Source organism: Salmo salar, chromosome ssa05 (assembly GCF_905237065.1).
Source record: "Salmo salar chromosome ssa05, Ssal_v3.1, whole genome shotgun sequence".
Taxonomy (NCBI): Eukaryota; Metazoa; Chordata; class Actinopteri; order Salmoniformes; family Salmonidae; genus Salmo; species Salmo salar.
This window is the reverse complement of record NC_059446.1, coordinates 62586201-62610588: the sequence shown is the minus strand read 5'-3', so window position 1 is coordinate 62610588 and position 24388 is coordinate 62586201. Positions and strand designations below refer to the sequence as shown.

Below are 24388 nucleotides of genomic sequence, written 5' to 3'. Positions count from 1 at the left end.
ACACACACACACACACACACACACACACACACACACACACACACACACTCCTCTTCTAACGGAATTTCCATCTTGGCAGAGAGACTACTCCCTTTCCTCCTCCCTCCAGGAGCACGCCCAGACACAAATAGAGACTCAGTCAGTCGTGTCTGGATAACTCAGAGGTGCTGCTCCAACTCTGAAGACTATTGTTTTGGAACATGTAATGCAGAAAACATTTCATTGCAGGATTTCAACTACAGTAAGCTGTCCTATCATTGATTGACAGTGCTCTGTTTGGACTGTAAGACTCTGTCTAGAGGAGGTGTCTGCTGAAGAACTTAACAAAGTGAAAGTGGCGTTCATCCTGCGAGCTCCATTTATGTGGATGTACTTTTTCTGTGATTGAAACTTCAGGAAGGTATTTTAAACTCTTTGGTCTTTTTGACACTTTCTGTTGATTCTATCTGCGACTCAAGGAGGTCTTTGCCTGTCTCTGTTCAGGCATGACAGGTCAGGAGAGGAGTGAGGAGAAGAGTGAGTGTGTGTCAATGTCTCCGATGATGGAGGCTGACCCTGCCCTACCTGAGAGTGAGAGGGTGTGTGTATTTGGGACGGGGGACCTGGGGCACTCTCTGGGCCTGCGTCTGCTGCAGGCGGGGTACGGTGTGGTGTTCGGCAGCCGACAGCCCCACAGCAGCAGCCGCCTACCCCACGGAGCACAGGTACAAAATAAAGTAGATCTGGTTTTATGTGGTGATATGTTAAATGTGGATATGTGTTTTTACTGTGTTGTAAATGTATTTCAATATATTTGTTTATGTTTGAAGGAGTATATGTTAATATATTGTATTTGTGTTTAAGTGTGTATCAATATGTTGATGATGTATATGCAGGTCCTGGGTCATGCTGCAGCTGCCCAGTCAGCCCATCTGATCTTCATCGCTGTCCAGAGAGAACACTACGACTTCCTGGTACCACTGGCCAATCAGCTAAAGGGAAAGGTTTCATATATGTTTTATTACTTCTGCTATATGTATGAATATCTGTTTTGTCAGCATGCAACTGTAAATTTGCCGAATATAATGTATGTCCCAGCGTATTTAGCCAATAGATTCTATGTCCCAGTGTATTTCAAATCAAACTTTTATTGGTCACATACACATGGTTAGCAGATGTTATTGCGAGTGTAGCGAAATGCTTGTGTATTTAGCAAATTGTTACGCTCGTCGATTGAAGAATTAGACCAAGGTGCAGCTTGGTAAGTGTACATCTTACTTTATTAGATGAACACCAACAAAACAACAAAAATACAAAACCGAACGTAACGTTCTGCAGGGCTAGACAGCACAATGCAAAAACAAGATCCCACAATCAAAGGAGGAAAAAAAGGCTGCCTAAGTATGATCCCCAATCAGAGACAACGATAAACAGCTGCCTCTAATTGGGAACCATACTAGGCCAACAAAGAAATATAAACATAGATTTGCCCACCCAAGTCACACCGTGACCTAACCAAATAGAGATTAAAACAGACTCTCTAAGGTCAGGGTGTGACACAAATATATTGTACATACCATTGCATTTAGCCAATAGAATATAAATTCCAGGGTTTTTGGCAAATATAAAGTATGAACCAGTGTATATGATGCCATGTTGAATTGCAGGTGTTGGTGGACCTCAGTAACAACCTGAGGAAGAATCAGTACCCAGAGGCCAACGCAGAGTACCTGCAAAGGTGAGAGCTATACAGTATAGGTTGTTAATATGTGTATGTTTTTTTGTTAATTAGGAATGTTTTTATATGTTGATGTGTATGTTGATATAATGTAAATGTGGTTATATGTACCTGAACAGTCTGGTTCCTGGAGCTGAGGTGGTTAAAGGCTTCAACACCCTGTCTGCCTGGAGTCTGCAAAACGGACCTTCAGATGCCAACAGACAGGTACACACCGAGGTTCAAGCCAGGCCCATGAAACCAATTGGCTACTAGATTCAAGTCTATATACACTACATGACCAAAAGTATGTGGTAGTATGTTGTCATGTCTCTGACTATGATTAAATTATATGACATACTATTTTATCACATCGATTACCTAATGTTTAATTGATTATGTGATTGAATTAAACTATGCAACAATTAAACCATTAATAGCCTAGGGTACAACGGAAGCATTCATTATATAGAGCAGTTATCTCCCGAATCCACTCTCTTAACCTCTCTGGGCTAGTGGGACGTGACCGTCCCGCTCTATTCAACAGCCAGTGGAACAGCGTGGCGCGAAATACAAAACCTCAAAAATGCAATAATTTCAATTTTTCAAACATACGACTATTTTACACCATTTTAAAGATAAGACTCTTGTTAATCTAACCACATTGTCTGATTTCAAAAAGGCTTTACAGCGAAAGCAAAACATTAGATTATGTTAGGAGAGTACCCTGCCAAAAATAATCACACAGCCATTTTCAAAGCAAGCATATATGTCACAAAAACCCAAAACACAGCTAAATGAAGCACTAACCTTTGATGATCTTCATCAGATGACATTCCTAGTACATTATGTTATACAATACATGTATGTTTTGTTCAATCAAGTTCATATTTATATCCAAAAACAGCTTTTTACATTGGCGTGTGATGTTCAGAACATGCATTCCCACCATAAACTCCCGGTGAATTTACTAAATTACTCATGATAAACGTTGACAAAATACATAACAATTATTTTAAGAATTATAGATACAGAACTCCTTTATGCAATCGCTATGTTCGATTTTAAAATAGCTTTTCGGCGAAAGCACATTTTGCAATATTCTGAGTACATAGCTCAGCCATCACGACTAGCTATTTTGACACCAGCCAAGTTCGGGGCACACTAAACTCAGAATTAGTGTTAGAAATATTGGATTACCTTTGCTGATCTTCGTCAGAATGCACTCCCAGGACTGCTACTTCCACAATAAATGTTGTTTTTGTTCCAAATAATCCATAGTTATGTCCAAATACCTCTGTTTTGTTCATGCGTTCAGGTCACTATCCAAAGGGTAACGCGCGAGCGCATTTCGAGACAAAAAAATTCAAAATGTTCCATTACTGTACTTAGAAGCATGTCAAACGCTGTTTAAAATCAATTTTTATGGTATTTTTCTCGTAAAATAGCGATAATATTCCAACCGGACAATAGTGTATTGATTCAAAGAGGGAAAGAAAAAACAGCGTGCTCGCGTGAACGCGGATATCCAATCTCTTTGTCACCAGGCAGACCACTGAGAAACTGAGCTACTATACTCTGCCCAGAGACAGAAGACGCCTCAATCCGCTTTCTGAAGGCTTTAGAGAGCCAATGGAAGCCTTAGAAAGTGCTGTCATTATGGGGTATTGTGTGTACAAGGGTAATACAGAAATATCAATTTAATCAATGTTGAATTCAGGCTATAATACAACAAAATGTGGAAAAAGTCAAGGGGTATGAATACCTTCTGAAGGGACTGTATATAAACATATATAGGCATTCAAAGAGTCTGTATATAAACATACATATACAGTGAGGGAAAAAAGTATTTGATCCACTGCTGATTTTGTACGTTTGCCCACTGACAAAGAAATGATCAGTCTATAATTTGAATGGTAGGTTTAAATGAACAGTGAGAGACAGAATAACAACAAAAAAATCCAGAAAAACGCATGTCAAAAATGTTATAAACCCCCTGAGTCAATACATGTTAGAAACACCCTTGCCAGCAATTACAGCTCTGAGTCTTTCGGGTAAGAGCTTTGAAAAACTGTTTCACAATATTTGCACATTATTATTTGTACAATTATTCATGCTCTGTCAAGTTGATCAATTCAATAGACGTTCAAGCCGATTTAAGTGAAACTGTAACTAGGCCCCTCAGGAACATTCAATGTCATCTTGTGTATGTTTGGCCTTGTTTTTTAGGTTATTGTCCCACTGAAAGGGGAATGACTCCCAGCAGACTGAACCAGGTTTTGCTCTAGGATTTTGCCTGTGCTTTAGCTCTATTCTGTTTCTTTTTATCTTAAAAAAAACTCCCTAGTCCTTGCCAATGACAAGCATACCCATAATTCTGCTTTGAAAGTTGATAAACTTGTAACCTCAGTTTTGAGAAAATGGCCCTTGAATGGTTTGGTGAACCTACTGGAGAGCTCTTCTTTGTCTACACTCATTCAGCATCGTTCACACCCTCTTAAGCCTTAGCCCCACACATCTCTTTAAGGATTCACAAGTGAGGCCATGTACTAAACAACCAAAGATTTCAAGACTAAAGGCTAGTTTATCCTGTTATGGCTAGGGGGCAGTATTTTCACGGCTGGATAAAAAACGTACCCGATTTAATCTGGTTACTACTCCTGCCCAGTAACTAGAATATGCATATAATTATTGGCTTTGGATAGAAAACACCCTAAAGTTTCTAAAACTGTTTGAATGGTGTCTGTGAGTATAACAGAACTCATATGGCAGGCAAAAACCTGAGAAGATTTCATGCAGGAAGTGGCCTGTCTGACAAGGTGTCGTTCTTCTTGTCTCTGTTTATTGAAGAGTGAGGATCTTAGCTGTCCCGTGACACTTCCTACGGCTGCCATAGGCTCTCAGAAGGCGGCAAAATGCAGAATCGTGGCTTTGCAGGCTCTGGCTGAAAAAAGTAGCGCGTTTGGGTAGTGGCTGGTTACAGTACTGTGAGACTCAGGCTCGTGCCCGCGTCGACCGAAAGCTTTATTTTCTTTCCTCTGTTTAGCTAAATGGACATTCCCGGTCGGAATATTAGCGCTTTTTTTACGAGAAAAATGGCATAAAAATGGATTTTAAACAGCGGTTGACATGCTTCGAAGTACGGTAATGGAATATTTAGATTTTTTTTGTCACGAATTGCGCCATGCGCGTGACCCTGATTTACCATTTCGGATAGTGTCTGGGACGCACGAACAAAACGCCGCTATTCGGATATAACGATGGATTATTTTGGACCAAACCAACATTTGTTATTGAAGTAGCAGTCCTGGGAGTGCATTCTGACGAAGACAACAAAAGGTAATAAAACTTTTATAATAGTAAATCTGATATTGGTGAGTGCTAAACTTGCCGGGTGTCTAAATAGCTAGCCCGTGATGGCTGGGCTATGTACTTAGAATATTGCAAAATGTGCTTTCACCAAAAGCTATTTTAAAATCGGACATATCGAGTGCATAGAGGAGTTCTGTATCTATAATTCTTAAAATAATTGTTATGCTTTTTGTGAACGTTTATCGTGAGTAATTTAGTAAATTGTTAGCAAATTCCCCGGAAGTTTGCGGGGGTATGCTAGTTCTGAACGTCACATGCTAATGTAAAAAGCTGTTTTTTGATATAAATATGAACTTGATTGAACAAAACATGCATGTATTGTATAACATAATGTCCTAGGTGTGTCATCTGATGAAGATCATCAAAGGTTAGTGCTGCATTTAGCTGTCTTCTGGGTTTTTGTGACATTATATGCTAGCTTGAAAAATGGGTGTCTGAATATTTCTGGCTTGGTGCTCTGCTGACATAATCTAATGTTTTGCTTTCGCTGTAAAGCCTTTTTGAAATCGGACAGTGTGGTTAGATAAAGGAGAGTCTTGTCTTTAAAATGCTGTGAAATAGTCATATGTTTGAAAAATTGAAGTTTTTGTATTTTTGAGGAATTTGTAATTCGCGCCACGCCTATCATTGGATATTGGAGCAGGTGTTCCGCTAGCGGAACGTCTAGATGTAAGAGGTTAAACTACGTCTATCGACTGTTGTTGCAGTGACATCATAAACATTATATTGTCGTCCGATATCAAACTGCATGACATCAGCAGCCTGGTGGTCCAAAATAGCATAACTAGTGTATTTTAACACCAATAAACCCACCCGTTTAAAAATGAATTTAGTATATGTCAATCTAGCAAACCAGGCAACTAAAAGCATCTTTCTAAATAATGTTTGACTTGTTTCTTGATGTTAGCTAGCTAGCTAATGTTAAGTTAACTGGCTAGCCAGTTCAAATAATGACCATATCATATAGCTGACAACATCTTAGCTCATGTGTCTTCATTATTACAGGAAAATACACTCACAACAAGATCGTTATTTACAAGTTAAAAAAAACTAAAGTAGCATTTTAGAACTTGGACACTGTCTCATTGGCCTAACATTACACCCTAATTTGACGTTGGTGCAGGTCATGTTCTTCACATTACTGTCTAAATTAAAAACATACTATATAAAATAAAATCACATTTTGTCACATGCACAGGATACAGCAGGTGTAGTGAAATGGCTACTTGCATAGTGGAGTCTTTTGTTTAGACATCTAGCGAGCCAGCCAGCTAACGTTAGCTAAAAAATGAACCATAATCCCAACTCATTATGTCACTACCCTGCATGAATCTACAGGTATTTAACCAACCAGGTTCAATGTTATCTAGCTAGCTAATGTTAGGCTATAACTAGTAATGCAAATGGTTCAGAGATATGAATAATATTACTACACAGATCATACACGTAACGTTAGCTAGATAGCGAGCCAGCCAGCTAACGTTAGCTAGCTAGCTAAATGTACGCTTTAATTTGAAATGAAAACAACTTTCTGACAAAATTAGAAACGTATAACATCTGAAAATGTAGCTAGCTAGACTCTCTTACCCATATACATGGATGGACACTTCTCCCTCTCTGTCACGGATGCCATGGTTGCCCTTAGTTTGAAGATGTAATCCAGAGACAGGTGTTTTATACAACAGCCTTCTGAGTGTTCTCTTTTCGACTCCCTCAGCATATTTGCAATCAAACGGCAGAATTTTCTCTATCTCCTTAGCTAACATAATCTAATTCTACCGGGCATTCCACTGATTTCAAAACTCGGCCATCCAGAAAGTGGTGAACAACACTTTTGCAGTTCTACATGTACTACGTGATATCTTTTTTTTAACGCATTAGAAAGAATTACCTACACAAACTGACCAGCTCATGTTATAGACAGAAGTGCGCTACATGGCAACCAATCTGAATATTGTATGGGCATGTCTAGCCCATCCATTATCTCAGCCAATCATGGCAAGCGGGAAGGTTCCTAACTTTTTCCGTAGATAAATCAACTAAGCAATTTTATTCGGATTTACAGATGGCATACACGTTTGTTATTAACCTCTTACATCTAGATGTGCCGCTAGCGGAACTGCCTCGCCAATATCCAATGATAGGCGTGGCGCGAATTGCAAACTCCTCAAAAAGCCAAATACGTAAATTTTTCAAACATATGACTATTTTACACCATTTTAAAGACAAGACTCTCCTTTATCTAACCACATTGTCCAATTTCAAAAAGGCTTTACAACAAAAGCAAAACATTAGATTATGTCAGGAGAGTACCCAGCCAGAAATAATCAGACACCCAATTTTCAAACTAGCATATATGTCACAAAAACCAAAACCACAGCTAAATGTAGCACTAAACTTTAATGATCTTCACCAGATGACACTCCTAGGACATTATGTTATACAATACATGCATGTTTTGTTCAATCAGGTTCATATTTATATAAAAAAAACAGCTTTTTATATTAGCATGTGACGTTCAGAACTAGCATACCCACCGAAAACTTCCGGTGAATTTACTAAATTACTCACGATAAACGTTCACAAAAAACATAAATTATTTTAAGAATTATAGATACAGAACTCCTTTATGCAATCGCGGTGTCCGATTTTGAAATAGCTTTTCGGGTGAAAGCACATTTTGCAATATTCTGAGTAGATAGCCCGGCAATCACAGGCTAGATATTTTGACACCCACCAAGTTTGGCACTCACCAAACTCAGATTTACTATAAGAAAAATTGGATTACCTTTGCTGTTCTTCGTCAGAATGCACTCCCAGGACTTCTACTTTACACCCAATGTTGTTTTGGTTCCAAATAATCCATAGTTATATCCAAATAGCGGCGTTTTGTTCTTGCGTTCAAGACACTATCCGAAGGGTGACGCGTCGGCGCGTATCGTGACAAAAAATTTCAAAATATTCCATTACCGTACTTCGAAGCATGTCAAACGCTGTTTAAAATCAATTTTTATGCGATTTTTCTCGTAAAATAGCGATAATATTCCGACCGGGAGACGTTGTTTTTGTTCAAAGACTGAAAGAAGAAAATGGTGTCTTCACGTGCACGCGCACACCTGTGTCATTGTTCTCAGATCGACCACTATCCAAAACCCCTACTGTTTTTCGCCCAGGGACTGCAGAGTCATCATTCCCCATTCTGGCGCCTTCTGAGAGCCTATGGGAGCCTTAGAAAATGTTACGTTACAGCAGAGATCCTCTGTTTTCGATAAAGAGGCTATAGAAGGACAAGAAATGGTCAGAGAGGGCACTTCCTGTATGGAATCTTCTCAGGTTTTGGCCTGCCATATGAGTTCTGTTATACTCACAGACACCATTCAAACAGTTTTAGAAACTTTGGGGTGTTTTCTATCCAAATCTACTAATTATATGCATATTGTAGTTTCTGGGCAGGAGTAGTAACCAGATTAAATCGTGTACGTTTTTTATCCGGCCGTGAAAATACTGCCCCCTATCCCAAAGAAGTTAAACATATCTTTCATTGAACACTTTATTAGTATAAAATAATATCATTTCCTGCATTTTTGGAGCATACAAAATAGCTGAGTATTTGAATGATTTATTTTATGCAGGCATTTTTGCTCATACTTATCAAGGGTGTCAATAATTTCAGGAACCCACTGATTGTGTATAAATATATGTCAGGTGTATATCTGCGGTGAAAGTGCAGAGGCCAAGCAAGCGGTGATAGCGGTAGCCACCAAGCTGGGTTTCAGTGCCCTGGACCGGGGCTCTATCTCAGTGGCCCGGGAGCTGGAGGACTTCCCCCTACAGCTGTTCCCCCAGTGGAGGCTCCCCCTGCGCATCGCCATTGGCCTCAGTGCTGCCTTCTTCTTCTACCTGCTGATCAGAGACATCATCTATGCATACGTCACCCAGGGCAAAGACATCTCCTTCAGAATCATGGTCTCACTGGCCAACAAGGTACTGGCCAAAGGCCCTCTGAGTGGTTGTGTTTGTGTTTCTCTGTGTGTTACCAGCTGTTCAAGGTGTGTGCGTGTGTGTGTTCTCCCCAGGTGTGTCCCATCGTGTCTCTGATCATGCTGTCTCTCTGTTACCTGCCTGGTGTCCTTGCTTCCTTCCTGCAGCTCTACAGAGGCACCAAGTACAGGTCAGACCTTTGTGTGTATGTGAGTGTGTTTGCATACATGTATGTTTATACAATGTTGCGTATGTACAGCTGAAGTCAGAAGTTTACATACACTTAGGTTGGAGTCATTAACTTCTTTAGCGGAACCCCGTTCTGCCTGCGGAACCCCTAGCCAACAGCCAATGGCATTGCACGGTGCGAAATACAAAACCAACTAAAATACCACAATTCAATTTTCTCAAACAATCAACTATTTTACACCATTTTAAAGATAAGACTCTCGTTAATCTAACCACATTGTCCGATTTCAAAAAGGCTTTACAGCGAAAGCAAAATATTAGATTATGTTAGGAGAGTACATAGACACAAATAATCACACACCCATTTTCCAAGCAAGCTTAAATGTCACATAAACCCAAACCACAGCTAAATGCAGCACTACCCTTTGATGATCTTCATCAGATGACATTCCTAGGACATTATGTTATACAATACATGCATGTTTTGTTCAATCAAGTTCATATTTATATCAAAAAAAAGCTTTTTACATTAGCATGTGATGTTCAGAACTAGCATACCCACCGAACACTTCTGGTGAGTTTACTAAATTACTCATGATAAACGTTGACAAAATACTTAACAATTATTTTAAGAATTATAGATACAGAACTCCTTTATGCAATCGCTATGTCCGATTTTAAAATAGCTTTTCGGCGAAAGCATATTTTGCAATATTCTGAGTACATAGCTCGGCCATCACGGCTAGCTATTTTGACATCCGCCAACTTCGGGGTCACCTAAACTCAGAATTAGTATTAGAAATATTGGATTACCTTTGCTGTTCTTCATCAGAATGTACTCCCAGGACTTCTACTTCAACAACAAATAATCCATAGTTACATGCAAATACCTCCGTTTTGTTCGTGCGTTCAGATCACTATCTGAAAGGTAACACGCGAGTGCATTTCTTGACAAAAAAATTCAAAATATTCCATTACCGTACTTAGAAGCATGTCAAACGCTGTTTAAAATCTATTTTATGCTATTTTTGTCATAAAATAGCGCTAATATTCCAACCAGGCAATGTTGTATTCATTCAAAGGCTGAAAGAAAAAAATGGAGAAGTCTCGTGAACGCGCATCTCAGTCTCACTGTCCCCAGGCTAACCACTTACAAACTCTGCTCCTATACTTTGCCCAGAGACAGCAGACACCCCATTCCACTTTCTGGCGGCTTTAGAGAGCCAATGGAAGCCTTAGAAAGTGTCACGTTACAGCACAGATGCTGTAATGTCGATAGAGATGCAACAGAAGGGACAACAAATTGTCAGACAGGGCACTTTCCTGTATGGAATCTTCTCAGGTTTTGGCCTGCCATATGAGTTCTGTTATACTCACAGACACCATTCAAACAGTTTTAGAAACTTTAGAGTGTTCTCTATCCAAATCTACTAATTATATGCATATTCTAGTTTCTTGGCAGGAGTAGTAACCAGATTAAATCGGGTATGTTTTTTATCCGGCCGTGAAAATACTGGCCCCTATCCCAAACAGGTTAATTGCTAAATTGTAAATTCTTTGCCACCATGGCCTATTTATTGCCTTACCTCCCTAATCTTACCTCATTTGCACACACTGTATATAGATTTTTCCCCCCTATTGTGTTATTGACTGTATATTTGTTTATTCCATGTGTAACTCTGTGTTGTTGTTTGTGTCGCACTGCTTTGCTTTATCTTGGCCAGGTCGCAGTTGTAAATGAGAACTTGTTCTCAACTGGCCGACCTGGTTAAATAAAGGTGATTTTTTTTTTAATCAGATGGAATGGTGTATCGCTGCAGAATGCTGTGGTAGCCGTGCTGGTTAAGTGTGCCTTGAATTCTAAATAATTCGCAGACAGTGTCACCAGCAAAACACCCCCACACTATATCACCTTTTCCTCCATGCTTTACGGTGAGAAATACACATGCAGAGATCATCCGTTCAACCACAGTGCGTCTCACAAAAACACAGCGGTTAGAAACAAAAATCTCCAATTTGGACTCAAGACCAAACAACAAATTTCCACTGGTCTATTGTCCATTGCTCGTGTTTCTTGGCCCAATCAAGTCTCTTCTTATTACTGTCCTTTAGCAGTCATTTATTTGCAGCAATTCAACCATGAAGGCCTGATTCATACAGTCTCCTCTGAACAGTTGATGTTTAGATGTGTCTGTTATTTGAACTCTGTGAAGTATTTATTTGGGCTGCAATTTCTGAGGCTGGTAACTCTAATGAATTTATCCTCTGCAGCAGAGGTAACTCTGGGTCTTCCATTCCTGTGGTGGTCCTCATGAGAGCCAGTTTAATCGTAGCGCTTGATGGTTTTTGCGACTGCACTTGAAGAAACTTTCAAAGTTCTTGACATTTTCTGGCTTAACTGACTTTCATGTCTTAAAGTAATGCTGGACTGTCGTTTCTCTTTGCTTATTTGAGCTGTCCTTTCCATAATATGGACTTGTTCTTTTACCAAAAAGGGATATCTTCTGTATACCCCCCTACCTTGTCACCACACAACTGATTGGCTGAAATTCGTTAAGAAGGAGAGAAATTCCACAAATTAATTTTGAAGAAGGCACAACTGTTAATGGAAATGCATTCCAGGTGACAACCTCAAGAAGCTGGTTGAGAAATGCCAAGTGTGCAAAGCTGTCATCAAGGCAAAGGGTGGCTATTTGAAAAATATCAAATACTTTTGATTTATTGAACACTTTTTTGGTTATTACATGAAACCATATGTGTTATTTCATAGTTTTGATGTCTTCACTATTATTCTACAATGTAGAAAATAGTAATAATATAGAAAAACCCTTGAATGAGTAGGTGTTCTAAAATTTTGGACCAGTAGTGTACTTTTGTATATATGTATTGTATTTATGTTGATTATAAGTGTTTATGTATGTTTAACCTCAGGCGCTTCCCTGATTGGCTGGATCGCTGGATGCTGTGCAGGAAACAGCTGGGTCTTCTGGCACTGGGGTTCGCCTTTCTGCACGTGCTCTATACACTGATCATACCCATACGGTCAGTGGAGCACACACACGCAAAACACACACACACACACACACACACACACACACACACACACACACACACACACACACACACACACACACACACACACACACACACACACACAGTGAACTGTGTCTTCCATTGGATTTTAGTAAAGAAATAATTAATTTTGTTCCCAGGTACTTTGTGAGGTTCAAGGTCACTGAACGCACTGTCTCTGTGGTAAGAACACCTACCTAGCGTTAAGGCCAAATTAAACACTTTCAAAACAGCGAACATTGGATAGACATAATTGTGTACAGATTTAAGACCTTAATTTGAACACTCTATTGTCGCTGAGAATTTTCCTGCGCCACAGGATTTACATAAATTTACACCAATACATGGTTATGTTAAAGAGATTCTCTGGAACTTTTGTGTACTTTTTGGCCAGTAGTTCTGAAAGCAGCACTCACGAGCCAAAAGTGGTGAAAACGAGTACTACGTGACACCACGTCCTTGCTTTTTCTGTATCTGCTGTGGCCACTGAGCCATTGCGCCAGCCCTGCAACCTCATTGGTTAATGCTGGGAGGCCTCTTGCTAGCTGTCACTCAAATGTGAGGGGCTGAAGCTCTTTGGCTAAAACTCAAATTGCTGAGGAGCTGGCCCATATGGGGGAAATGTAGGGAAAATGGCAATGCACAGCTTTAAGAAAACAGTAACTTTTCAAGTATTTAGTGGCTAATTGAGGTATGAATGTATGAACTACATATTGAGACATCCAGTCCAAAGCAGGAGGTTTAAAAAATATTTTCTTAGTCGCCAACGAACCGGAGCATGTCTTAACAGTATAGCACTTTTATGTAGCCTAATTTTGGCCAGCTAATAGCCTTGCCACCAATCAAGTAACATTACATTGGCAGAAAAGTGGGAATGGACTAAATGTTTGAATGCTGTTGCTGCAGGATTATTTTGCTGTGACAATACTGGTCATATTAAGATCCTACATCTGTACATTGGACACACACCTACAGTATATAGCAATATTCAGGCACTAGTTTTGATTATAAATACGCCTCTCTCTCTCTCTCAGATCAGAGAGAACAGGACCACTGAGTTTGATACGACGACGGCCTGGCGTAGCGATTCCTACTTATCCCTGGGAATTCTGGGATTTGGCCTGTACGTCCTATTGGGAATCACATCTCTTCCCTCCGTCATTAACTCTCTCAGCTGGAGGGAGTTCAGCTTCGTACAGGTGGGATCACCAGGACCCTTCACACTGAATGCTTAGGCCAGACACACTTGCGAGGCACTCATTTTCTGCCCATTTTTACTAGCAGTGGGGGAATAAATCGATACAGTCATATATCACAATATTTTGGAGAATATTATATTGATACTTTGACTCCAAGTATCGATTTGCCTAGGAAGCGTTAGCTAGAGCTAGTCGGCTGTACCTCTGGTATTTTTCATCCTCCATCTTCTTTTTAAATAGTGAGACAATGTTTTCAGCCCTTTTATTTCCATGACTGATAAAAAACTACTTTTCTCATGCTCTCTCTTGTCTTTCTGTAGCAGACATATAATGAACAATATGTTTGGAACATCAAATCGCAATAAAATCAAAGTATGGAATCACAATACATATAGAATCGTGAAAATTGTAATACATACCGTATCGCACCTAAGTATTGTGATAATGTTGTATCTTGAGGTCCCTGGCAATTCCCAGCCCTAATTTGTACACTTATCTCCTTCAGTATTTCCCCTATTCGCGTATTCATGCAGGGTGCAGAGCCAACATTCAGGCCAGAATGCAATAAAACTCCAGGAAAGTAATCTGATTTTCAGCAGACAAGCCAGAGGTTATGCGCTGGGGATATGAAGCTGTATTCCTATCACTACAGGGAACACACACACTCATTCATAAATGTAACTGGGTCAGAAGAAACTCCGGCTCATTCTCTAATTCATGAATTTCCCTCAAATTGAAGCAGTGATTTAAATGTTAAGTTATTCATCAAATGTAATTTAGGAAGAATATATTAGAACAGGCCAGGAGAATTCACGTGTGTGTGTGTGTGTGTGTGTGTGTGTGTGTGTGTGTGTGTGTGTGTGTGTGTGTGTGTGTGTGTGTGTGTGTGTGTGTGTGTGTGTGTGTGTGTGTGCGTGCGCAGGGGGCGGCATGCACCCCAAAACATTTGAGGGGGCACAAGATACGTGAGGATAGCTGGGTAATGGCTAGGCCCCCATCCGGACGTAGGAGCATTTTGCGTTTGTCAAACACCTGAAGCAGCTTTTTCCTGTAATCTAGAGCCATAATAATTATGCTTAATTCCAGGGGTCCTCCTGACTGGTGGTTCTTTTTTTTAAAGAAACTAAATATTCTTCTCTGCATCTATGCTAAAATCTGGGTAAAAGCTTGAAAGGAATGTGAGTCTTATTCAGTACGTTTTGTAATGCTTGCTTTTTTCAAGTCTACCAACCTTGCCAGCAGGCATGCCAGCTAAGATAGCTAGCTACTTTAACTTGATTGATAGCCGGAAATGGCTTCTTCGCAGCTAGGGAGGGGAAACTTTCCAAAATGAAAACAATTAGAAATTAGCTAGTTTGATGGGCAATAGACTAAAATTGAAACAAAGTTTAATTTCTCATGGGAGGGCAAAAGGGCAGGTGCTCAAGCTCCTTTAGACCTCTATCTGTGCACATACCTGGAGCGTGTGTGTGTGTGGTTCATGTGTTTATGTGTTCTTTTCTCCCCCACCAGTCCAAGCTGGGTCACCTGACTCTGCTGTTGTGTACGGCGCACACCTACCTGTACGGCTGGAACAGATTCCTGAGTTCCTCCACCTACAAGTGGTACACCCCACCGGGCTACATGCTGTGTCTGGTGCTTCCCTCTGTGGTGCTGCTACTCAAGCTGCTGCTCATCACACCCTGTGTGGACCGAACCATCACCCGCATACGCCAGGGCTGGGAGAGGGGGGGCAGATCAGAGGAACCCTAAAGACAGCCAACCACTGATACCTTAGAGGACAAACACACACACACACACACACACACACACACACACACACACACACACACACACACACACACACACACACACACACACACACACACACACACACACACACACACACACAAAATAACACCCTCAGTATGATGACAGCTTTGTCTTTGAGGCATGAACTCTTGTTTCTTTGCTATTGTACCCTCAGAGGTTGGCTACCATTCAATCATCGTTTGCCATGTTTCTGGGATCAAAAACCAACAATAACATTTCATTGATATGCAGTCGTGTTTCTTTTTGTATTACACTGTAAACATTGTTGCATTTTAATACATATATTTTCAACCGTACGCAAACCAGACACTAGTTTTCACTGGGTGAAACAAGTTTCACTAGTGAAAGCTCTCTCTCTCTCTCACTCTCTCATATCCTCTCTTACTGTACATCCTCTCTCTTCTTTGACTGACTGTACAGTTATCCCCAGATGAAACACAGGTTTCAGAGACGTATAAAGGTTTTTCAATGTATATTTTGTGTCTGTCTGATACATCTCCAGGGGAAGGTCAGACACATAAAAACACATCTATCAGTGTGATCCTCTCTGGAGTGTTATTATTTCCTCCAGAAAACAGACTCTTTGAAACCCAGCAACAGGCTTCCTTTTCATCACTAGATAGACAGAGTGGCCCACAGTGTCTTCTGTTATGGGGAGCACTTCCATTTGTGGTGAATTTAACTGGCTGTTTGTGTACAGTGCCTTGCAAAAGTATTCATCCCCCTTGGCGTTTTTCCTATTTGTAGAATTACTACCTGTAATTGAAATTGATTTTTATTTAGATTTCATGTAATTGACATACACAAAATAGTCCAAATTGGTGAAGTGAAATGAAAAAATAACTTCTTTAAAAAAATGTAAAAAAACAAACGGAAAGGTTGTGCGTGCATATGTATTTATCCTCTTTGCTATGAAGCCCCTAAATAAGATGTGGTGCAACCAATTACCTTCAGAAGTCACATAATTAGTTAAATAAAGTCCACCTGTGTGCAATCTAAGTGCCACATGATCTCAGTATATAGACACCTGTTCTGAAAGGCCCCAGAGTCTGCAACACCACTAAGCAAGGGGCACCACCAAGCAAGCAGCACCATGAAGACCAAGGAGCTCTCCAAACAGGTCAGGGATAAAGCTGTGGAGAAGTACAGATCAGGGTTGGGTTATAAAACAATATCTGAAACTTTGAACATCCCACGGAGCACCATTAAATCCATTATTAAAAAATGGAAAGACTATCGCACCACAACAAACCTGCCAAGAGAGGGCCGTCCACCAAAACTCACGGACCAAGCAAGGAGGGCATTAATCAGAGAGGCAACAAAGAGACCAAAGATAACCCTAAAGGAGCTGCAAAGCTCCACAGCGGAGATTGGAGTATCTGTCCATAGGACCACTTTAAGCCGTACACTCCACAGAGCTGGGCTTTATGGAAGAGTGGCCAGAAAAAAGGCATTGCTTAATGAAAAAAATAAGCAAACACATTTGGTGTTTGCCAAAAGGCATGTGGGAGACTCCCAAACATATGGAAGAAGGTACTCTGGTCAGATGAGACTAAAATTAAACTTTTTGGCCATCAAGGAAAACACCTCTCATCACCCTGAGAACACCATCGCCACAGTGAAGCATGGTGATAGCAGCATCATGCTGTGGGGATGTTTTTCATCGGCAGGGACTGGGAAACTGGTCAGAATCGAAGGAATGATGGATGGCACTAAATACAGGGAAATTCTTGAGGGAAACCTGTTTCAGTCTTGAGACTGGGACGGAGGTTCACCTCCCAGCAGGACAATGACCCTAAGCATACTGCTAAAGCAACACCTGAGTTGTTTGAGGGGAAACATTTGAATGTCTTGCAATGGTCTAGTCAAAGTCCAGATCTCAATCCAATTGAGAATCTGTGGTATGACTTAAAAATTGCTGTACACCAGTGGAACCCATCTAACTTGAAGGAGCTGGAGCAGTTTTTCCTTGAAGAATGGGCAAAAATCCCAGTGGCTAGATGTGCCAAGCTTATAGAGCCATACCCCAAGAGACTTGCAGCTGTAATTGCTGCAAAAGGTGGCTCTACAAAGTATTGACTTTGTGTGGAGTGAATAGTTATGCACGCTCAAGTTCTGTTTTTTTGTCTTGTTTCTTGTTTGTTTCACAATAAAAAATATTTTGCATCTTCAAAGTGGTAGGCATGTTGTGTAAATCAAAATGATACAAACCCCCCCACAAATCTATTTTAATTCCAGGTTGAAAGGCAACAAAATAGGAAAAATGCCAAGAGGGGTGAGTACTTTTGCAAGCCATTCAAATGCCAAAGATCTAAATACATGGATGAAGAGCCAAAGCACAAATACATGCTCCCAGAAACAGTTTGTACCATCACTAAAAACACAGGAACAATGTGAAAACAGTGTTGATTCAACCAATGTGTGCCCAGTGGGATCTTTTTGACACAAATGAAGTAACAAGGTTAATTATTTTTATTGCATCAATAAAATAAATGGGTATATATTTTCCTTCACTTAATAAAATACTACACAAAAAAATTGTGTGAAATTCCATTAGCCTATGTGCCTATTAGACTTTAGGAGAATGTTGTGATATATTCATGAAAGAACAGTTCATGTGGCAAAAGTGACACAATCAGTGGCAACCCGTCGTTCAGCTCCACCTGTTTAGCAAAAAATATTTTTTGTTATTGACTGTTTTGCATGTTAATGCCAAAATAATACGTGTCACACATCAGTTTGCAAACAATGTAAAAAAAATACATAATTGAGTTAATAAAGCCGCATACAAAAATCTTAGCTAGCAAGTTAGACAAACAGTCATCATCATGAATCAATTCGACAATCTACTGGCAAATCCTTTTCTAGGCTTGTCATATGAAGAGAAATTATAGATAAAACGTATCGGTGCTCATTGGCCATTGGACATAAACATTACACAAGTTGGAAATTGCAAATTAAACAATGAGTGGTTTGGAAGGAATCAGTGGCTAACTGCAAGCGTAAAGCAATCACTAGCCTGCTATTCAGTGGAGTGGGAGTGGGCCAAGTCTGGCTTTAAGGGTCTCTTTTCCAAGATTAAAATGATAAACATTCACATGCAGCACCATGTGCAAGAAAAGTTTGAATACATTGGCCATGCTCTCAATCCCGCATGACTTCTGCTTTGTTCAGAGCAACTGGAAAGTCGGAACTGAGAAATTACAGACTTCACTGAGTTCAAGACAACTGGAAACCTAAAAAAATGAGCTCCGACTGAGAAAATATGTTTTGAACAGTCATCCAACTCGGAATTCCAAGCTGATAGCCAGGTGTAGCGGTGCTGAAAAGAAAGATCTGCTATTGGGACAGCTTTATGTACAGTAAGGGAAGACCCCCATGAAATGGACAAAAATGAATGAGAACATATTGGCCCCTCCACGAATCATACACCCTAATGCCAATACCACCCAATTTGGTCCACATTCATCCAAATCATGTTGCAAATTTCATATGGCAAATGCCAAGTGTCACACCCCAAAAATCCTATAGATGGCGAGTGCGCTCCACCATGGATTTTCATATTGCAAATGTAACACAAGTCAACACCCAAGGGTCAAATCTTGAATTTGTGCATTTGTAATATGATTTCATAGGAAGTCAAAAGTGACTTTTTTTTCTTTTTTTTGCCAAATGCCATTAGAAATGTCCAAATGAAATGTCCAATTCTTTTTTGTCAATTATGAAAGTATTGAATGTGCCAAATCACAGCAAATATCCAATAGACGGCGAGCGCTCTCCACAGTGAATTTTCTTATTGCAAATGTAACACAAGTCAAGACCCAAGAGTCAAATTTTGAACAAATGAAAACATTTTCGAAGACTGCTTTCTGGACCGTTTTTCGAAATTCTTTCCCTTTTTTGTCAATTACACATGTATAAGAGCTGTATGAACATACTTTTGACATATTTTATTGGCATAATTTTTTTGGCTGTTTTTGCTTGTACATAAGGCATATGTTTTGTCCATTTGCAATATGATTTCATAGGAAGTCAAAAGTGACATAATTCTTTCTTTTTTTTGCCAAATGCCATAAGAAATGTCCAAATGAAATGTCCAATTATTTTTTTGTCAATTATACACATATGAAAGTATTGAATGTGCCAAATCAGGATGTTTGTCCATTTGCCATGTACGATCCAAATGGCATTTAAACTGCCCAAATTTTAAATAGCCCTATGTTAAGCCATGAATCAACCTAGATGGTCTATTTGTCATGTATGATGAGGGAGAAGTGGGACTCTGTTGTTTTTTAATGATTTTTTGAAAAACGTCCAAAATGACCATTACCATCACGAATTTGACATGCTCAAAAATACTGCAGAAATGCATAATTGACTGGCCCAATGAACTCGGAGGACTGTCTTGTTCATAAGAATTTGAAATGTTTAATGGGCAAGATCAATAATGTAAAATACTGCAGAAATGCATAATTGACTGATCCGATGAACTCGGGATGGCCGGGCAGTGACTGTGGTTCCTCTCCATTGCTCATTGTGTTGATTTCATCATGTCCATTTGGTGATATTTTTTCACTGTTGAATCATATTGCAAATGTGCGTTACATTTGCAATATGTTTCAATGGGCATTTAGCATCACGAATTTGACATGCTCAAAAATACTGCAGAAATGCATAATTGACTGATCCGATGAACTCAGGATGGCCGGGCAGTGACTGTGGTTCCTCTCCATCGCTCATTGTGTTAATTTCATCATGTCCATTTGGTGATATTTTTTCACTGTTGAATCATATTCCAAATGCGCGTTACATTTGCATTATGTTTCAATGGGCATTTAGTATCATGAATTTGACATGCTCAAAAATACTGCAGAAATGCATAATTGACTGGCCCGATGAACTCGGGATGGCCGTGCAGTGATTCTGGTTCCTCTCCATTGCTCGTCACCCAGCAAGTCAGCGTCCATCAGTCAATTAGATGTCATTCTGACACCAAACTGATACCATCTGACACCAAATCCACTTTCTCCAACTCGTTTAGAAGCCAACTATCACATATATCAGAGCAGGCCCATAATTCACAGTGCCTTCAGTTTTAACCATAAAAAACATAAAACACGTAGTTACGTTCTAGCTGTGGGTCCAGCTCTGACATTATGTGTAGGCCTATGTGAGGCGACCCCGAATCCAAAGTTTTGGCTTGATAGGTCATTCGGGGGTCCGAGCAACGACCTTAATTGGTGCTGAAAATCCATTTTTTACGGGCGTTGCTACGGGGTCCTTGAATGAGGTATTGGACAGAAACGTTGGGGTCCGTCTCTATGGGCTGGGGTGGTTTCAATGCACTTAGTCTTGCGACTCTGGGACATTTGTAAATGTCGCCATTTTCATGATGGTCAAAATGAATTGAACATATTACAAATGTACAAGGCTGTTTCTCGGTCTGAGAACCTTCTAGAGCCACATAACTCACCATGCACTATCGACTTGAGCTCTAGAACAGGCTTCTAAAGTTTCAGAGCTCTAGGTCTGACAGTTCATTGATCGTTCGAACGAAGGTAACTATTGCAGGCAGTGTAAGACTCTAAGGAGCACACTGTGTCACTATGTCCTAGCTGTGTGTGTGTGTGTGTGTTCGTTTTTTGCAAATCTGATGGGATAAATGACTGATTTACAGTTCATGAGGGTTACCTAGTCACACATATGAAGTTTTGAAATTATCTGACTTTTTTAACCCTTCGAAACAGCCCCTGTGACCCATATTTAACCCTGTCAGGGTTGGCGCCCCCCCTTGGGCTGTGCCGTGGCGGAGATCTTTGTGGGCTATACTCGGCCTTGTCCCGGGATGGTATGTTGGTGGTTGGAGATATCCTTCCAGTGGTGTGTACTTTTTGGCCAGTAGTTCTGAAAGCAGCACTCACGAGCCAAAAGTGGTGAAAACGAGTACTACGTGACACCACGTCCTTGCTTTTTCTGTATCTGCTGTGGCCACTGAGCCATTGCGCCAGCCCTGCAACCTCATTGGTTAATGCTGGGAGGCCTCTTGCTAGCTGTCACTCAAATGTGAGGGGCTGAAGCTCTTTGGCTAAAACTCAAATTGCTGAGGAGCTGGCCCATATGGGGGAAATGTAGGGAAAATGGCAATGCACAGCTTTAAGAAAACAGTAACTTTTCAAGTATTTAGTGGCTAATTGAGGTATGAATGTATGAACTACATATTGAGACATCCAGTCCAAAGCAGGAGGTTTAAAAAATATTTTCTTAGTCGCCAACGAACCGGAGCATGTCTTAACAGTATAGCACTTTTATGTAGCCTAATTTTGGCCAGCTAATAGCCTTGCCACCAATCAAGTAACATTACATTGGCAGAAAAGTGGGAATGGACTAAATGTTTGAATGCTGTTGCTGCAGGATTATTTTGCTGTGACAATACTGGTCATATTAAGATCCTACATCTGTACATTGGACACACACCTACAGTATATAGCAATATTCAGGCACTAGTTTTGATTATAAATACGCCTCTCTCTCTCTCTCAGATCAGAGAGAACAGGACCACTGAGTTTGATACGACGACGGCCTGGCGTAGCGATTCCTACTTATCCCTGGGAATTCTGGGATTTGGCCTGTACGTCCTGTTAGGAATCACATCTCTTCCCTCCGTCAGTAACGCTCTCAGCTGGAGGGAGTTCAGCTTCGTACAGGTGGGATCACCAGGACCCTTCACACTGAATGCTTAGGCCAGACACACTTGCGAGGCACTCATTTTCTGCCCATTTTTACTAGCAGTGGGGGAATAAATCGATACAGTCATATATCACAATATTTTGGAGAATATTATATTGATACTTTGACTCCAAGTATCGATTTGCCTAGGAAGCGTTAGCTAGAGCTAGTCGGCTGTACCTCTGGTATTTTTCATCCTCCATCTTCTTTTTAAATAGTGAGACAATGTTTTCCAGCCCTTTTATTTCCATGACTGATAAAAAACTACTTTTCTCATGCTCTCTCTTGTCTTTCTGTAGCAGACATATAATGAACAATATGTTTGGAACATCAAATCGCAATAAAATCAAAGTATCGAATCACAATACATATAGAATCGTGAAAATTGTAATACATACCGTATCGCACCTAAGTATTGTGATAATGTTGTATCTTGAGGTCCCTGGCAATTCCCAGCCCTAATTTGTACACTTATCTCCTTCAGTATTTCCCCTATTCGCGTATTCATGCAGGGTGCAGAGCCAACATTCAGGCCAGAATGCAATAAAACTCCAGGAAAGTAATCTGATTTTCAGCAGACAAGCCAGAGGTTATGCGCTGGGGATATGAAGCTGTATTCCTATCACTACAGGGAACACACACACTCATTCATAAATGTAACTGGGTCAGAAGAAACTCCGGCTCATTCTCTAATTCATGAATTTCCCTCAAATTGAAGCAGTGATTTAAATGTTAAGTTATTCATCAAATGTAATTTAGGAAGAATATATTAGAACAGGCCAGGAGAATTCACGTGTGTGTGTGTGTGTGTGTGTGTGTGTGTGTGTGTGTGTGTGTGTGTGTGTGTGTGTGTGTGTGTGTGTGTGTGTGTGTGTGTGTGTGTGTGTGTGTGTGTGTGTGTGTGTGTGTGTGTGTGCGCTCGCAGGGGCGGCATGCACCCCAAAACATTTGAGGGGGCACAAGATACGTGAGGATAGCTGGGTAATGGCTAGGCCCCCCATCCGGACGTAGGAGCATTTTGCGTTTGTCAAACACCTGAAGCAGCTTTTTCCTGTAATCTAGAGCCATAATAATTATGCTTAATTCCAGGGGTCCTCCTGACTGGTGGTTCTTTTTTTTAAAGAAACTAAATATTCTTCTCTGCATCTATGCTAAAATCTGGGTAAAAGCTTGAAAGGAATGTGAGTCTTATTCAGTACGTTTTGTAATGCTTGCTTTTTTCAAGTCTACCAACCTTGCCAGCAGGCATGCCAGCTAAGATAGCTAGCTACTTTAACTTGATTGATAGCCGGAAATGGCTTCTTCGCAGCTAGGGAGGGGAAACTTTCCAAAATGAAAACAATTAGAAATTAGCTAGTTTGATGGGCAATAGACTAAAATTGAAACAAAGTTTAATTTCTCATGGGAGGGCAAAAGGGCAGGTGCTCAAGCTCCTTTAGACCTCTATCTGTGCACATACCTGGAGCGTGTGTGTGTGTGGTTCATGTGTTTATGTGTTCTTTTCTCCCCCACCAGTCCAAGCTGGGTCACCTGACTCTGCTGTTGTGTACGGCGCACACCTACCTGTACGGCTGGAACAGATTCCTGAGTTCCTCCACCTACAAGTGGTACACCCCACCGGGCTACATGCTGTGTCTGGTGCTTCCCTCTGTGGTGCTGCTACTCAAGCTGCTGCTCATCACACCCTGTGTGGACCGAACCATCACCCGCATACGCCAGGGCTGGGAGAGGGGGGCAGATCAGAGGAACCCTAAAGACAGCCAACCACTGATACCTTAGAGGACAAACACACACACACACACACACACACACACACACACACACACACACACACACACACACACACACACACACACACACACACACACACACACACACAAAATAACACCCTCAGTATGATGACAGCTTTGTCTTTGAGGCATGAACTCTTGTTTCTTTGCTATTGTACCCTCAGAGGTTGGCTACCATTCAATCATCGTTTGCCATGTTTCTGGGATCAAAAACCAACAATAACATTTCATTGATATGCAGTCGTGTTTCTTTTTGTATTACACTGTAAACATTGTTGCATTTTAATACATATATTTTCAACCGTACGCAAACCAGACACTAGTTTTCACTGGGTGAAACAAGTTTCACTAGTGAAAGCTCTCTCTCTCTCTCACTCTCTCATATCCTCTCGTACTGTACATCCTCTCTCTTCTTTGACTGACTGTACAGTTATCCCCAGATGAAACACAGGTTTCAGAGACGTATAAAGGTTTTTCAATGTATATTTTGTGTCTGTCTGATACATCTCCAGGGGAAGGTCAGACACATAAAAACACATCTATCAGTGTGA

General features: G+C 40.6%; 1 protein-coding gene across 3 annotated transcripts; it reads left to right on the top strand.

Moving 5' to 3' along the window:
- On the top strand, window positions 1–24388 carry stea4 (Metalloreductase STEAP4). Of its 3 annotated transcripts, NM_001173898.1 has the most exons (12): window positions 161–400; window positions 484–704; window positions 876–983; window positions 1647–1717; window positions 1837–1924; window positions 8774–9052; window positions 9145–9239; window positions 12170–12280; window positions 12451–12493; window positions 13345–13509; window positions 15022–15185; window positions 15377–15862. In NM_001173898.1, exons 2-12 carry the CDS (start codon window positions 486–488, stop codon window positions 15543–15545), a joined length of 1512 nt encoding a protein of 503 aa, NP_001167369.1. In that variant the 5' UTR covers window positions 161–400; window positions 484–485; the 3' UTR covers window positions 15546–15862. The 3 variants fall into 3 exon arrangements, with proteins under 3 accessions (XP_045573677.1, XP_014056411.2, NP_001167369.1); XM_045717721.1 differs by lacking the exons at window positions 13345–13509; window positions 15022–15185; window positions 15377–15862 and adding exons at window positions 21861–22025; window positions 23563–24388 and having other exon boundaries at window positions 1–400; XM_014200936.2 differs by having other exon boundaries at window positions 15–400; window positions 15022–15862.

Bases quoted from the DNA above. Each gene is read 5' to 3' on its own strand.
- stea4 (NM_001173898.1), top strand. From the start codon at position 486: ATGACAGGTCAGGAGAGGAGTGAGGAGAAGAGTGAGTGTGTGTCAATG. The intron at 984-1,646 runs GTTTCATATATG...GTTGAATTGCAG, and splicing joins CCAATCAGCTAAAGGGAAAG to GTGTTGGTGGACCTCAGTAA. The intron at 12,281-12,450 runs GTCAGTGGAGCA...TTTTGTTCCCAG, and splicing joins ACACTGATCATACCCATACG to GTACTTTGTGAGGTTCAAGG.